The sequence below is a fragment of the Macadamia integrifolia genome, unplaced genomic scaffold, assembly GCF_013358625.1.
Source record: "Macadamia integrifolia cultivar HAES 741 unplaced genomic scaffold, SCU_Mint_v3 scaffold115, whole genome shotgun sequence".
NCBI lineage: Eukaryota > Viridiplantae > Streptophyta > Magnoliopsida > Proteales > Proteaceae > Macadamia > Macadamia integrifolia.
The window spans coordinates 481,104-498,763 of NW_024868103.1; the positions used below are offsets into that span (position 1 = coordinate 481,104).

The 17,660-nt window shown below is 36.7% G+C and overlaps 1 protein-coding gene across 7 annotated transcripts; it reads right to left on the reverse strand.

The window, feature by feature from the left end:
* Positions 1-1,257: 1,257 nt before the first annotated feature.
* On the reverse strand, positions 1,258-8,321 carry LOC122062953 (imidazoleglycerol-phosphate dehydratase 1, chloroplastic-like). 7 transcript variants are annotated; one of them, XM_042626614.1, is made up of 9 exons: positions 7,945-8,311; positions 7,706-7,836; positions 7,452-7,571; positions 7,237-7,329; positions 4,657-4,731; positions 3,708-3,770; positions 3,056-3,165; positions 2,425-2,497; positions 1,258-1,506 (listed from the first exon to the last, which is right to left on the reverse strand). In XM_042626614.1, the coding sequence occupies exons 1-8, from the start codon at positions 8,162-8,164 to the stop codon at positions 2,470-2,472; spliced, it is 840 nt and encodes a 279-aa protein (XP_042482548.1). In that variant the 5' UTR covers positions 8,165-8,311; the 3' UTR covers positions 1,258-1,506; positions 2,425-2,469. The 7 variants fall into 7 exon arrangements, with proteins under 7 accessions (XP_042482548.1, XP_042482549.1, XP_042482550.1 ...); XM_042626615.1 differs by lacking the exon at positions 1,258-1,506 and adding an exon at positions 2,091-2,344 and having other exon boundaries at positions 7,945-8,313; XM_042626616.1 differs by lacking the exon at positions 1,258-1,506 and having other exon boundaries at positions 2,091-2,497; positions 7,706-7,830; positions 7,945-8,316.
* Positions 8,322-17,660: the final 9,339 nt, after the last annotated feature.

Sequence of the window (17,660 nt, forward strand, 5' to 3'; positions counted from 1 at the left end):
GACATGGGACCAGTGAAGTCCCTTTTTTTTTGGTCTACTGGGGGGTGGTTGATTTAAGCTGCTATTAGTGCAATCGGTTTGAACATTTTTTTGGGTTGGGGTGCGAATGGAATCACAAACCTTAGAAGGCTTCTGTTGTTGAATGGGATCTTGCTATTTAAGTGCACTTTCTTTTGATTGCCTTATAATATGTTTACCATTTTTTCTCTTGCCCCCATCCCCCCCAACAAAAATCACTAAGAACAAGGGTAAGAACCATCAAAATAAATGAGAAAAGTGAAATAAAAGCAAAAAACTAAAAGACTGTTCTACGGAAAATACCTTGTAAGCCCCGGTGTCTTCTAGCTTTACAGTCCTTGGAAGCCCCATCTAGTTGCCGGTCATCAGTATTTACATGCTTGTAACAGTGATGCTAGTATTTTGTATCCAAAACCAAACCAATGAAGGAAGATTCAGTTTGGTTATATATATATATATACAAGGATTAAAGTATCGGTATCGGTCGCCGTATCGGTCGGCTAAAATTAAGATACGTATCGGAGGGTATCGTATCGTATCGGAGATACATTAAGATACGCTAAAGATACACACATAAATGGATAGGAAATATTTTTTTAAACACTTTTGCATAAAGAATTTGTTAAAAAAAGCTATTGATAACATGTATTATGCATAAACACTAAATTGAGGGTATCGTACTAAGAATTCAAGGTCTGTAGTTGTCCCATAAATGTAAAACCCTTGTTCCCAACCTTGATTTCCACTTTAGTTAGAGAGAAATATGGCTGATAGCAACTTTGGAACAAAAACCCTTCAAAAAATCTTTTTTTTTTCTGAAAAATTACCCATATTGGCCATTATATGACCGTAGTGCCGATACGTATCGATACTCACCGATACGTATCGATATATATATATATATATATCGATACTCACCGATACGTGTTGATATATACGGATACGTACCGATCGATACATACCGATACTCACTGATACGTACCAATACATACCGAAACGTACATTTTACCTCAATTTTATATTTTTCATAGAGTCGTATCGAGGCATGTCGTATCGTATCGATGTGTATTAGTGGTGTATTGATGCATATCGGTATGTATTGTAGGATATATATCGATACGAAATGATTTAAAAAATTCAATGTATCGTATCGGCCGACTAAATTTAAGATACGTATCAGAGGGTATCGTATCGGTATCGGAGATACTTAAAACCATGTATATATATATACACACATAATTATGAAAAAGAAAAGATTTTAAGTTTGGTATCAGTTTTCTATCAAATTTTGAAATGCCTTTGTACTTGAGTCCCATCTAAGAACAATGACGGGCATTGGTCTTTAAATTATTGCCTTCATAGTTTTCTTTTGGTTGTATGTGCATAACGGACTTTCTATTCCAAGCATTTTTGCTCCTTACAAGTTCCACCATCGACTTCAAACCAGCTGTGATATTGTGCATTATGTTAATCAAGCATCCTCTCCTCCTGGTACATTGGAAGAAAGTAAAACTTCCCAAAAAATTACAATAGCAAAACCTAACTCAACTTAATTGGGTCGGCTACATGAATCCAACAAAACAATGTAAGCAACACTATGGCCTAAAAAAAAGGTTAAGAGATGCATAAATGGCAGGATGAGAAGAGAAATAAAAAAAAAAAAATGAAAAGAGGAAAGATGCACAACCAAGAAAGTCGAGAATATCCTCTATTCTTAAGTGTTTTAACTCTTAATATTCCTTCTCAACCCATTTTCTTTGACTTTTTTTCCTGGGGGGGTGGGGGGTGGGGTGGGGTGGGGTGGGGAGGGGAGTGGGTAATCCTCTTTTCTGCAAGTTAGATACAATGCTCTCTGACATGTATTGAAGAAGAAAATCTACTGTTACTAATGCATAATATCTGTATTAAGAAAACCTAGTAAGTCATATTATTAGTTCCTTTGAAATCCATACTTGATGAAAATAGACGTAAAAGGTATTGTGCCATCAGGGCATACTGTGGTCGCCATATCACATCCCTTTGAAACACACAGGCTTTATAAAAGAGAATCAGAGAACACCAAAAGAAATGAATGGTCTCGTAAGATGGAACTCCATTGGGGGGTAACTTAAAAGAACAATGCATTCTGGAAGTTACTATCTTTTACTTTTAACTTTCAGCCAGTGCTCATACAGACCTGAATACTTGGATTCACTTGACATTCGTCCCACATTGAATTATCCAATCCTAGGAGAAACTATTCAGAAGAATGATGAGAAATATATCATGACAAAGTAGTTGTTTTTCACTTGGTTTGACAATGGTAGCTGCCTTCTGACAAAGCTTACTGACATTAAGCAATGCAAGAGCATCAAAAATCATGATCCTTTCATTTGAAACGGGGGTGCATCTTATTGTAAACTTTACCTCAAATACACGTTGAACCCCATGTTATAACTTGATCTAGCAGCATCAGGAACGTGACAATACCCCTTTGGAGCTGTACACAGGAGGGAACAAGTACTATTTAGAATTTTTTTTTTGATAGAATTCAAGTTTCAGCCTCAAATAATATCTTACATAATCTACACGCAGCAGAATGTTCAGGAACTGTGAGAAGTGGAAACTTTCAGAATCTTGGTGAGCATTAGTTCTAAGAAAATGGTATCTAGTAGGGGAGAACTGGCTCCCTCCTTTTTTTCCCCACTTTCCTTGCAACAAAAAATGGTCCCTTCTGTTTTTATTCATCGTTACTCCAACTAAGCAGCAGTCTATAAATAAAGATTTATTTCCTACATGAAAGGAAATCCGAAGGCAGAGATGTATTGGATATTTTTGACATCAAGAGGAATAGAAGCTGGTGACCACACTGATGGCCACTAAATGTTTCTGGAGTTCTGACAATTGGCCACATCTAAGTCGACAGAAATTTGCAGTGTTATCCACGAGGAAATTTTAAATTAGTTTTGAAATCTAAAAGGATCTTTTTTGGAAAATCAGCGGTATTAGAAGTGATAAAACTTTAACAGACATTCAAACAAGAATACTCCAAACAGACCTTGGTATATAGCTGAGACGGCGTGGATCATACTCTGTTACTTTACGAAGTGCTCTAGCGAACGCTTTGAATGTTGCTTCTATGATATGATGAAAATTTTTCCCAGCAAGCTGCATCCAGAAAATAGAAGTTTTCGTCAAATTTCAACTTTCATTGTTTGCTTAACTAATACAACTTTACCTTTATATAAGAAAATGATAAAGTGGAATGGCGAGTAAGAATAGTTTCAAATAATGAGGAAGGATTTTATGAGGTTGGGAAGGACAGAAAAAGCTTCCTATAACACATTGTAGTTTAGTGGCTGAGATGCTTTTGCCTGATCAGTGGATATTCCTGTGCATAGTCCTCATACAGTAGGACTGCAGAAAATCCTGTCTATTTTAAGTTCCTATTTGTAGCCAGAATTAGTAAAAGCTAAATTTAATATGAAAAAAGATAATTCCCCAAATTCTGAAATCCTGTCTAGTTTTTATTTTTATTTTTATTTTTATTTTTAGAGAACTTCTATGAAGCATTTTAACCTCGATGGAATTCTATCGTCACCCAAATTAATAAAAAAGTTGGATTATCACTTTGATACATGAGAAGATTAGAGGTATATAGTGGCCTTGGCAACACTAAAAAAATTAACAAGAATACAGAGCATAATTACCTGCTGGATGTGGAGCGTCATACCAGGAGTATTCACAATTGACTGGAAAAAGTGCTCCACGAGCTGAAGGAATCACAGTATCCATATCAAGGGATCAATATATTTCAGAGAGTCAAAAGAAAAAATAAAACAGAAGTCAAAAGCAAGAGGATCTCAGTATCTATTACGCAGTTCACCGACTGAAGACAAATGGAGGGACCTATTATCCAACATCATGGTTAAGGATGGATATATCTGTAACTTCAAAATTTTTGGGGCTGAAAAAAAAAAAAATGCTCTTTAGAAAAATGAAACCTACACCAAACAGTGAAAAAGCTTTTAAATTTATAGGGCTTTAGTAATAGCTCAATAGCCAGTGGTCATGCATGCTACTTATAAGGAAAATATAACAAGGGAATGAAGTACGGAACTAGAGATGGGGTCTAAAAATGTTATAGAGCATATGTGATAAATTACTTTTCTAGGAATCCTTTAAACACGGTTACAAGTCATAAAAAATCCATCAAGAATCAACCAATTTAAGAAATCAGTAGTCATAGTCAGCACAAACTAGATGGGAAGTATATTTCTTTGGTAGGCCAAAATAGTGATAAATGTCATTGCTTCCATATCACAATGTAATCTGAGATGCAAAACCAATTGGCATTTAATGCACAGAAATATATATATATATATATATATATGCAAAGGCACCCAGTAAGGTTGGACCATCCCCCACCCCCTTCCAAGAGGGAAAAAAATAAAAATAAAAAAGGTAGGCAGACCAGCAGCTTTACTGGAACTGTAGAACTGGCAAATAGATAGACTACACGTTACTGAAGAAATCTACACAGCCTCGGTAAGAAAAATTAATAACAGAACATTAACTACTTAATAACTCTATTTTGGAGTCTGCAAAACAGATAGAACTTGTTTATATCACGTTGTTAGAGATGGTGAATCAAACTACCTGGGTGTCATATTTTCCAACTCTCTCAGTGGGTATTTGTAAATCATAACTCAGATGAGGTCGCCCAGATAAATCCTGAACAAGAAATCATGCTAATAAGCAAACTACTTGAGTTCAAGAAAGTAAATGGATACTGCAGAACATAGAGTAGGCAATCTTTGATCCACCTCACCAATGTGGTTGGTATTTTCTAGATTGTGATGGTTAATACCATACAGATCAGAATCACATCTGGGTTAGTGTTTGTTCATTTCCTGATGCAATCTGATTTAAGTCATTCACCTGCACAAGCCCAATGCCACCTGGATTTTCACTATTTGACTTGGTAAGTCACTGGATTTCCTAAATTAGCGTTGTCAAACCCAGTTTCAATTTCAGGTCCAGGATTGTCAATGTTGGTGCTCAACCCAACAGGACCCAGTGCCACATTTAAGAGACCCGAATAATGATTAGTAAAATTATAACAGTGGTTTGAAATGACTGCAACTTGGTAGGAGAAAAAGAAGTGTGAGTTACTAGGATACCCAGAAAGTTATATCTTGGGCATTAAAAAGTTGCCAAGATACAAAAATACAACACAGACTATAGCATGGAATTATGTGGAGACTCTGTAGTGCAGTTCAGGGTTTTAGAAAGTATCTACAAGCAAAGGACAACAATTATACCAGTATCGATACAAAATTAGTAGGAACAGTGTGGGAAAGATTAGATGAAGAATAAGAGAACTAAAATATCTCAGAATCTAGTGGGGTCAGGATACTCTGAAGTTCTGGTTGAGTAAATAGTTTAATCAGGCATATCAATTGAACTAAAAATCTTGAAAATCAGATCAGATCTAAAAGATGATTTCCAAGCTCCTTATATTTTTAGCTGACTTCAAGAACTGAGAAAATAAGGTAGATATTGATGACCAGATTTCAAAAATTACCAGAATTCAAAAGTCAGATTTAAAGACTGGAAACAAGGATCAGCAGATTAATGTGATAGATATTCTATATAGAGGATAAGCAATAAGATATTAAAGAAACAAGATGAGAAGAAGAAGAACAAGAACAAGAACAAGAACAGAAATTAAGGAGAAATAACACCTCAACACGATGGCAAACCAAACTAGAAGTACAGAAGAAGAAAGCAACTGGCCAAAAGAAAAGCCATCACCCTTGTTTGTATAACTCAGCAGTGCCAATAATCATAAAAATATCAATTCTACTACTCAAGACATGCTCAACTGATAGGGGAATATTTACATATAGAAAGACCCTCAAAATTCCTAAGTAGACTCACAAAAAGAATCCTATTCACTTTCAAACACTGAATAAACTAAAAAGACTAAAAACAAAACTCTATATTTGCTAATAAGTATCATAATCTAAAGTATCCTAATCCAACTCAAACACTGAAAAGTTAAGACACTATTCCTGTATGAAAAATTAATCCCCCAAAGATGGGCTTCTAGATTAGTCTTGTTATAATGAAACCCATAAAATAAGTAACCCAAGGCCTATAAAACCCGACGGTCCAAAATAAGGTATTCCTAGGTCAAATCAGGTAGTTGTGACAGTTTAATGACATATGCACCCTTCTATTGCAGATTTATTAATTTCTGAGCTTGTCAGAAACTCCCATTTTTCCTATGAATATTGGGTGAAACCCAAAAAACAACCCAAGGCCTATAAACCCCATCCATGGCCCAAAAAGGTCTTCCCAGGTCAAATCAGGTAGTTGTGACGGTTTTAATGACATATGCATCGTTCTATTGCAGATTTATTAATTTCTGAGCTTGTCAGAAACTCCCATTTTTCCTATGAATATTGGGTGAGGGGTCCTCCTAGTGGGCCGTGAGCTTACGCCAAATTGCAGGCAACTCAGTTGGTGCTCCAATTTCTGGGCATCTCGTGCACATTACTCCCTGCATGCATCAAATTCAGATATGACCTATCCCAAAAAAAAAAAAAAAAACCCAGCACAGTTGGACTCTACAACATACTAGTCGAGAATTCTATCTGTTTGAAAACCATTGAACAGCTGTAAGTACAGGAGGAATAATCCAATATTCAATGGAGCATATAGATTGAGATTGGACTTGAACTTTAAATGCAGCCTGCGGCCAGTCCAATTTTCAACCCATCTATCCAATGGTTGGAAAAGACAAATTACCCTAGCAACTAACTATGGCTGGAGGGGAAAAAAAAATATCTCCATGATCCATGGAGAGTACCTTTCCAGTACGTAAACAGAGTAAAAGGAGTACGACTGTTAAAGAATCTAAAAAGAAAAGAGTATTCCACCATATTAATCACTTAAAGGAAAATTAAATGTAAGAAATTAAGATTAAAAATATCTAGATGCAAAATGAATGGTGGGTTTCAGTAAATGGTCAGTGTAGTTGAGCCTACAAAAAACAAGAGTGCTAGTTCATGCCAAATGGTAAACCTTGCAGTTTTCACATAATTAGACACACATTGTAGGTCACCATTAGACTAACATCACTACCAAAACAGATAAATTATATACCAGTGAAAACACATTGTAGGTCACCATTAGACTAACATCACTACTAAATATAGATAAATTATATACCAGTGAAACATGTATTAGAGTTTCATCAAGGGGAGCCGAAAAGTCACCAAACCGGTTAATTCCTTTTCTGTCTCCAAGCGCATGAAGAAGTGACTGCAAGATCAAGCCAAGTAAAAGGAAAATGGGCGAGTGGTGAGAGCATAAAACATGAAAAAGCTATTTGTAACAAGAAATCCGTGAAGGCAATAGCATAATTTGGAACAATCGATTATAACGCATTGAATGATCACTGTTCCAATCGCAAGAGCAACATCTTCATTCGTATGATGATCGTCAATATAAGTGTCACCAGAAGCCCTGACATGCACATCAAATAGGCCGTGCGACGCAAGTTGCTGTAAGTAAAACAAAAAAACAAGAGTGATAGCCGCTGAATCAGTTCTTAATGGATACTGTGTGCGTGCAGAACCTCCCCATTTTCGAAACTTCAGAATTAAAATCTAGAATTGGAATTTCAAAAATGACTCATATCTAGCATATGATCCAGGAAGGGAATACTGGTACTGCTATCAGCGATTCCCGAGCCATCTAAATTTAGTTTCACGTATACATTCGTTTCTTTAGTCACTCTTTTGACCTCTCCAATTCGACCTTCTGATACTACAAGCAATCAACTCCACGCTTATAGTTTGCCGAAAGGATGAAACTATGGAATTTAACATGAAACGAATTCGAAAATCTCACGAAAAGGAACTCAGGTCGAATTACCTGTCTGAGGAATTGTTGTCACCGGCGAGCCATTTTCTCCAGCTCCAGAGACACAAGAGACTGTTCTCTGAGCTTCCATGGGTCTCAGATTCTGCGGCTGTGTGGAGAATTTCGGGCGCTTCGGGAAGATAAACTTAGAGAAATCCACAAAGTGAACCCTAGATTTCAGCGACTGAGACGAAGGACATGTCAGGAGAGCAGATTGTGAGATGAGCTCCATCTGAGAGATGGTTCACATTTCGCACTTTCAGTGGAGCCACTGTGTGAGAAACCTCATTCACCGGGGGAGGTGCGGGGAGGGACGATCAAACAGGTGTAAGACGACTACTCGAGACACGTGTCTAAGACAGAGAGAAAGACTAGTGCCACTAGATATGACAGACGGGGGACCCTACCAACCATAACCCTAACCCTAGCCCTAACCCTAGACTTAGATCCTGAGTGAGTGAGTGGGACTTTAGACGGAACCGAAGCCGCATTTTGGAGTCGCGGCTTCGCATATAATGTAGGGGTGTCAACGAGCCAGGCTTTCTTAAACCCCGGCTCAGGTCAATCAGATTGGGCTTAAATGGGTCGGGTTGACTCTAAGTGACCAATTCAACCTTAAATTTTTTGCCACATTAGGGCCGGGTCATCTCAATTGAACCTTTATACCCCTACCGAGGAAATAACAATAGCTCGTCCAGGATACCAACTGAGCAAAGAATGTGAGTACTGAGTGGTGTCTGTTGGTGATTAAAAATTAAAGAATGTGTGTCTGAGTGAGTAAGTCGTATATATATTTATAATTTATTTATGTACATATAACATAGGGTCGTGTTGAATCGGGCTGGATTCGACTCAAGATATAAGCATACGCCTGACGTATGGGTTGAAAAGCTCAACCCAAGCCCTATTCCAGCTTAAGGCAGGTTCAGGTTGTTCGGGCGAAATTGACACCCATGGCATACAATATCAGTCTCGATCCACATCCAACCAACGCGATTGTGGTAAAAGGTGTAAATTGATCTGGTTTTCGGCAATTGATTCGCTTTCTCAACGTTTTCAACTTCAAAGGGTTAGGATCAAAACCATATCAATAAGCTAATTGGTTTTGAACCTGAGATCCTAAACTGTTTAATTTCGGTTCCTAATTGGTTACAGATACTCTTATATTGTTCAAAATGTTTACATAGGCATACAAATAACAAAACCTTTTGTCACAGTATTTAAGTAATTAAATATTTACTCGCAAAACTGGTGTAATTAGAACTTGATCAGGGAAAAACAATTATGTTATACTAAAAAGACAAAAAAGTAAGATTACCAATTATTTAACACCTTAAGAGATGCCAATTATAGCCTAGTAGTGGTAGCTTCGGCTTGTGGAGCTAGCACCCAAGGGAGGAGGTCGTGGGATCGAACCCTGTTGTATGCATTGTGTTAGTGTTGTGCATTTTTTCTTATTTATTCTGTACTCACCCGTGGATTACCTAGATGGTTAGGGCAAACTAGGGATTGTGTGGATTAGGCACATAGTCTCAAGTTCGATTCCCCATCTATGAATCTACGATTTAGTTCCCCGAGGCTTGGTTAACAGAAAAAAAAAAAAAAAAAAAAAAAAAAAAAAAAAAAAAAAGGGAAGAAGAAGAAGAGATGTCAAATAAGAAAATCCCTTTACATATATAGTGGCATAAAACCATCTACGAGTATAGAGCATATAAGATCGAAAGTATGGATGATAGTTGAATCATGCTTCTAGGAGTTGGAGAAGGTCTATAAAAGTGCTGTGGTTATATTTCTTAAGTTAATACACTTTGCCCAAAATAATGTGCTTAAAAAAAAAAAAAAAAAAAAAAAAAAAAAAAAAAAAAAAAGATATGTCAATAAGAAAATCCCTTTACATATATAGTGGCATAAAAACATCTACGGGTATAGAGTATATAAGATCGAAAGTATGGATGATAGTTGAATCATGTTTTCCAGGAGTTGGAGAAGGTCTATAAAAGCGTTGTGGTTATATTTCTTAAGTTTGGTAAACTTTGCCCAAAATTAATGTGCTTGCATAAAAAATAAAAAATAAATAAATAAATAAATAAATAAATAAAAAAGAGATGTCAATAAGAAAATCCTTTTACATATATAGTGGCATAAAAACATCTATAGGTATAGAGTATATAAGATCGAAAGTATGGATGATAGTTGAATCATGATTACCAGGAGTTGGAGAAGGTCTATAAAAGCATTGTGGTTATATTTCTAGGTACACTTTGCCCAAAATTAATGTGCTTGCATAAAATCTAAAGGAATACTATTCGTAACTAGTCTATTGGTTCTAGAACCAACCAATAAGCTGATTGAGTAAAAAAAAACCTAGGAGGTCATTGACCAGAGAGAGAGAGAGAGAGAAATCAACAAGAAACCACCCATAAGTTCATAGGTAATCCCAAGAACTCAAATCCCATAAACTCTTTTTCACTCGGAAGAAACCCATCTGCCATCCTTGCACTGCTAATGAATCCTAAGTTGAGAAAATGGGCAATCAATCTCATCTCCCAAGAACTCAAATCCCATGAACCCTAAAATTTGTAACTAGGTTTTAAAAGGGCATATAGCTAACCATCCTTTGCCGGAGTCATTCCAAGGTTGAAGAAAACAGAGGTTGAAGAAGCACAGGTAGAAGACAACCTCTTCAGTGCTCTTTTTGTTTTGTTGTATTGGAATGGCATATAGGTAAGTCTATCTCTAAAAAAAAGGGCATTTTGGGATTAGACAGTATGATATTAGGTGACATCATCAATTAATAGTCCCAAATTAACGGGATTAACGAATTGAACCTCATTGTAAGAATTTTATAAATGTCAAGGAAGGGGGTTAAATTCCTTCAAAACCTTAGATCCGTGTGTAATTTCGACAAAGAACAAGGAAGGGGACATAATTTTCTCATAAGTAAATGATTGCACTAGTTTCAGTTCCTAACTGGTCGGTTCTTATCCTAAATTAACACCCTTACATTGTGCTAGAGCTGGGGTGTCAAAAAGGTCATAAAAGTTTGGTATTATGCATGTATTAGGTCAAATCAAATCTCAAACATTAAGGTGTTGTGGGGTTCGGTTGGTATTGGGTTTTGTGTTTTTCTTAACGGTTTGATTTTAGGGTTTTCATCTATAAAAATGATTATTTTTATTATTATTATTTTTTTTTTTTCAGTTTGATCGGTTTTACTCAATCCAATGAATTTCAATTTTGTGGTCGGGATCAACCATGGCTGATCCCTGCCAATTCTCTTCCAATTCTAACTAATTGAAATTGAGAATTGGCACTACCAACTACTCCAACATAAAATCTACATGCATTAAGCGAGACTATAACTCTGTAACTCTTAACATTTCAACACTCCCTCCCATGTATAGTTTCAAACTTTTAGTAAAATCCTACACATCAACAAACTGACTCAAGGAAGATAACAACATAATTTTCATGTCAAAAAAAAAAAAAAGCTTGATCTTTGATACCATTTGAGAACTCCTCAAGTATATGAAGGCATCAAAGGCACCAGTAAATTAATTTCTAGGGTGGTTAACTACATAGCCCTAACTAGGAACCCTGTCTTTGAGTGACCTAAATAGTATGTCCTAACTCCCCTTTTTGGCTTCACAATAATTGTGTATGCAAAGTCTTGTGTATCACTCAATAAAATCCTATTTGCTAAAAAATAAATAAAATTGCATTTCATTCCTTGACATGGAAATGGATTGAAGAAAGGGTCAAAGACTTTCTTTTTATTTTACTTCTTGTTGGTATGGAGAGCCACGGGAGGTGATTCCCTCAAAGAGAACCAAATTCTTACCTCCCCACTTGCTGGCAACCCATAACATGTGAGGGACACAAACCATAGTTCTAGTTCGTGGTATCGGATCAGATAGAGCTACAACAGAGTTGGGCTGGGCCGGGCATTTAAAAACTCGAACACAACCCAGAGTCCCTTTAGCTGGGCCGGCTGACCCTGAAACATTGAGTTTAGTTTCAGTAAAACTAAATGACACTAACACTAGACTTTCATTATCCCCTACCACTAAATAATATTTTATTAATTCAAATTCAACCAAGAAATTAATATAGTGTGTATAAGACAATGACAATAATTACAAAATAAAAGCTAAGGCTCTGTTTGGTTGCAATGGGAATTTAAAGGGAAGGGAAGTAAAATTTTCATACTTTAAAAAGAAATATTTATAATCATTACCCATGTGATTATATAAACTAAGTAATTTTCTTAACCATATTTAGTAATGATATATTTTACAAGTAATTTTTATTTATTAGCAAGGGGTTTTGGATGCAAAGTGAAGTAAAATTTTATAACCAAATATAGAATGATATGAAGTTATTGTTAAAGTCACATGGGTAATGATTGCATATATTTCTTTATTAAGTATGAAAATTTTAATTCCCTTCCCTTCCCTTTGATTCCCGTTATAACCAAACATGGCCTAAAGCAATTGGCTTTCCTCATTAAGGGAAAAATCGGGCACAATCAAAACCCTGTTGGATATAGCTTGATCATTGATTGTGGTTATTAGACCTTCTTGGGCGGTGAAACTATAAGAATAATCAAGTAGCCACTTTCTTGGATGTTACGGAATTGGCAATAGCTGCAAACATAGGATCCTGCAGCATATGGATTTAAAACAATGAGAAAAAAGAAGAAGACAAGGTCAAGCTAGGCCAGGCTAGGCCAAGCTCAGCTCGAGGCCTCAACCCTAGCTCGGCCAGCCCGACCTTGACTTAGGGCTAGAAATTCTCAGCCCTAAGCCCCTAACCACCCTCAAAGCCAATATATCTCAGCTGAGGCTCTATTCGGGCTTAAGGTTGGTTCAAGCCGACATGGCCAAACTTGCAACAGTGGGAGGATGAATGGTCGTGGGAGCTTTTTCCTTGTCTGATGGATGTTGAGGGTTTGATACCTTCTATGAAGTGTTTTAAGATGGAGAAGAAGAACAGTTCATAACTATAGCACATCATCTAGTTATGAGGGCTAGGATAAACAATATTTTAAAGTTTGGTGTATGATATATTATTACCTTCTAGTCTTTTTTAATGCCTTCTACTTCTTATAAACAACAATGATTTGGGGAGAGGAAAAAAAGGAGGAAACAAGGACGATGGTCTTTCTTACAGTTGAGAGAATGAGAAAGTATCACTACAATTGAATCACAACAAATAATCAAACTAACATTTCAAAGACTATCACACCATCACCAAATCGGCTTCAGATCACACAGGTCACACACATTCTGCACGGATCAAGTGTGATTGACCTCTGTGTCCGCACCCATACCCACGAACAAACCTCGTCGCATTCTTCAACTTCCTGGACATTATGACTGCAAGAACAGCAATCCGGAATCTCCTATTACTAAAACCAAATGGTACTTCCGTTGATAGCCTTCGAAATCCCCTCCGGCGACGGACCTGACAAACCATGCCATAGATGAAAGGGATTATCCCTGTGTACGAATTCATTGCCTCTCCCTTCATTGAAACAACTATATTTACAATGTCTCACCACCCTTGGAACCGTTATCTTTGATAAAACTCAATAGCATAAGCCCATTTCCAAGTTTAAATCCACGGGGAGTGCTGGGTTTAACGCCCAACATAACATGCCAGCACGTCTTAGTGAATTCCAAGGTCAGAAGCCAAATCTAAAAATTATAAATTAAAGGATTTTTCAGCAAAAAACTATCAAAAATGCCAGCTCTAAATTATATCATATCACCTACAGATTCAACCTAGCCAAGGAGAGGCTTCCCTATGTTACCAGTGTGGGGGATCTCCCATGCCACACCAACGGCGACATGGGAAACAGTATCATCCATACGAACCTAAATGGTCTGGGAAGAGAGAAAATAATTGAAAAAACCTATATAAACCAAACCACTCTGCTTGATAACTGCCTTCAACCATCTCCATCTTCTCAAGTGTCATACTTGCATTGAAGCATAGATAAGTTTTAATAACCTTAAAGGGGACCCACTATGCTATGTTTGAATCCATGCTCCTTTATCCATTATCCTTGCCTGAAAAGGAAAAAAGAAGATACAATCATTTACCAGTTCATCAGTGCATGGCTACAAAAATATTGCATTAATTCATAAAGGCCTAAAAGATTCATTTATATGATCTTTTCACCCTGTCAAGACCAGGAAAAATAAATAAATGCCCAGGGGTACATTTTTCCATTGAAGATAAGAAACATAACATTACTGATTAAACAGTATATAGGTAAAAACTAAGGACGACAGAGTGCTTCAAACAAGCCAACCAAATAAGATATCAATTCTAGCAGCATGGTAGGTTAAAACATAAATTGATCCTGTGCAGTGAATGCAGCCAACCACTGTATGCCCGGGAGAAATTGCTGAAAATACCAACTTGGAATATAAAACCTAAACCAGATCATTGCAAAACAAGTGGGTGCTGCCCCTTTGTAATAAAGCTTCGAAGCAAGTCAGCAACAAATATAGATAGAGCAAGAAAACAACAAATAAATAAATAATAATAGTAGTGTTTGTACTAGTAGAATATGTCAAAGCTTGATCAAATTGCAATGGCTACAGCTGTCACATCAATTACAGCTCAGCTTTAATGCTGTCATTGGCATAGAAAAACCAGGTCTTTAAACCTCACCCTGGACCACAATGCAGACTTTCCCTCCAAGTATGTAGTTTTTTTGTAAAGCACAAAACAAGTAGTTTTGCAAGAAGCAGGCTTGAATATTGCCATTCAATATAAAATAGTAGAGAATTCCATATAAAGCACCAATGTGCTTTGTAAAAATCAAGATCCCCATACCATAAGTAAATAAAGTAAATGTCAGCATCAAGAAAATGATACTTCCATTTAAAGATGAATTTCTTCTCTCATTGTTTATCCTAAAATGCAGCACCTGTGATTATCTTCAATCTTCCACGTATTCTTTTCAATAAAAATCATGACAAGACCAACTGATGAAACCCCCCATCCCCTAGGAGGCAGGGTGGTGGAAATCAAAGCTCAAGAAAATAAGATCAAAACCATATTTCTCTAGAGGTACAAGATTTTCATTGTTCTTCCCTGGATTATGGATTAAACAGTACATGATTAAAGACCTAATTGGAAAGAAAATTCAATTTCAACAAGCTCATAGGTAAAAAAAATAAGGATGGCATAGTGTGCTTCAAACAAGCCAACCAAATAGGACCCATTTTGGATTAAAAAAAATTGTCAATTCTAGCAGCACGGTAGGTTAAAACATAAATTGATACCATGCACTGAAGCCAACCACTGTATGTTCGATGGACATTGCTGAAAATATTAACTTGGAATATAAAACCTAACCAGATCATTGGAAATCAAGTGGGTGCTGCATCTTTGTCATTAAGTTTGGAAGCAAGCCAGCAACGACTATAGATAGAGCACATCAACAAAAACAACAAAATAATAATAATAATAAGTGTTTATACCTGTAGAAAATTTCAAAATTTGGTCAAATTGCAATGGCTACAGCTGTCGCATCAATTACAGCTCAGCTTTAATGTTGTCATTCACGGTCTTTAAACCTCACCCTGGACCACAATGCAGAAATTTCCACCAAGCATGTAGTTTTACAAGAAACAAACTTGAATATTATCATTCAATATAAAACAGTACAGGAATCCATATAAAAAACTAGCGTGCTTTGTGAAATTTCAAGATCCCCATACCACAAGTAGATATTAGTAATTTCCAGCATCAAGAAAATGAAACTTTCATTTAAAGATGAATTTCTTCTCTCATCGCTCATCCCATAATGCAGCACCTGTGACAACTGTCTTCAATCTTCTATGTGTTCTTCTCAATAAAAATCCTGACAAGAGTGACTGATGAAGCCCCCCACCCCCCAGGAGGCATCAAGAAATTAGATCAAACCCTCATTTCTTTAGAGATACAAGCTTTATGTAGTTCTTGCCTGGAGAACCAGAAGAGAATAATAACCCAACAGGTCATAAAACAAAGTAGTAAGATCTGAAAATGATGAGCCAATCCCAATGCACCCACCTATCTGACTCTCAACCTATGGCTAAGATCACTCAAAAATTCAATTTATTTATTCATTCTAGACAAGGATGGCTAGGATGAAATGATCAGATTTATGGGGTTTGGTTATAAATGTTCAAGATCCCAGAAAAAAACATGAAATTTAACACAATGCAAACCATTACAGGTTCAACAAATGAACCCCAAATCCAGCACAAGAACCCACCCCCCCAAAAAAACTGCTGGGATTTATGATAAAAAGGACGTGTTAGCCATTTAACTCACCTTATTGCCATCCCTAACTTTGTTAGGCAACAGTAAAGAGTTGAATGACATGCATTTCTAAGATACATCAGAAAATGTAAAACAGATGCATTTAAATCCATAACCAAGCACCAAGCTAGCCAGATCAATGTCTTGAAACCAACAAAAAAACCCAGAATATAAAGGGGCTCACATCCCAACTCTTGGAGTTCCCTTACTCCTAGACCTGTCCACACACCCCAGTTAACTACAAACTATTCCAAATTCAGGAATCCAGGCACACTCAGCAATAGGAATGTATGACTATGAAATGAAATGTTTTTTAACAGATGAGCAAATAAAGAACCATAGAGGAACCACAAATGCAGGCCACCCAACAGCAGACGTGAAGAGAATAAACATTTCCCTCTGCATCCCCATAGATCTCACGCTAATTCACTAATTAGATTTTCGCATATTACCCACAGGAAAACCTAGACCAAGAATTCATTTCAACCCTCAAAGGAACAGACTTACACCAGATCTGTTTTTTAGGGGAGAGGTTCTCATCATGACCAGCTAAAGATGGGAGGAAGGATATAAATATAAATACTACTTTGGTTCTTCTATTTCATCTCTTCCCTCACACCTCCAAAAGTCTCTCCTCCAGACTCTAGGAAAGGCTTCTACTATTTCATCTCTTCCCTCACACCTCTAAAACTACTCTCCTCCATACTCTAGGAAAGGATAATTACACTCAACAGAACTCGCTCATTTAAGCTTGATCTTAAAATCAACTTGAAACCATCCTCTCCCCAGGCTGTTGCAAAAGTCGGGAAATTATGTTGCTGTAGCATGGAAATATTAAGTTCACTAACATCTTCTCCATAGTGTCTATCATCTGCTAGGGGTTCCAAATCAAGGAAATATAAAATTCTCCAAACCCAGCAACTCTCTTATTTTAGCATCTCTAACCTTTCAACTTAGAGAAACAAAATTTCAGGTAGTATGGTGTGACATCAAGTTACCATGGGCCCCCAGCTATGAAACGTATACCAACATCTTAACAAGGCATTAAACCCATAATAATATTTAGTTTTACCACCCATAAGACGATTCTTTCCTTGCTTATCCCCAACACTAACTTCGACACAGATAACATGGAACATATTCAATTTTGAACAATCAGAAAAAAGCTTCAAGAAAGTTCATAAATGTCACATATGTACGCCACAGGGTTATTCGTCATACTAGGAATTTGGTTAAAAAAAAATGGGGATGCAAAGAAAGAGATATATATATATATATTGCGATCAAGGTTATAGAGTTCAGAATCGGGGATGGAACCGGTTCACACTGATTCCGACCTGATCACATTCAGGATTGGACAGAATCAGCTGCTTCCTGTCAGACAATCCAGAAAACTGGATCGG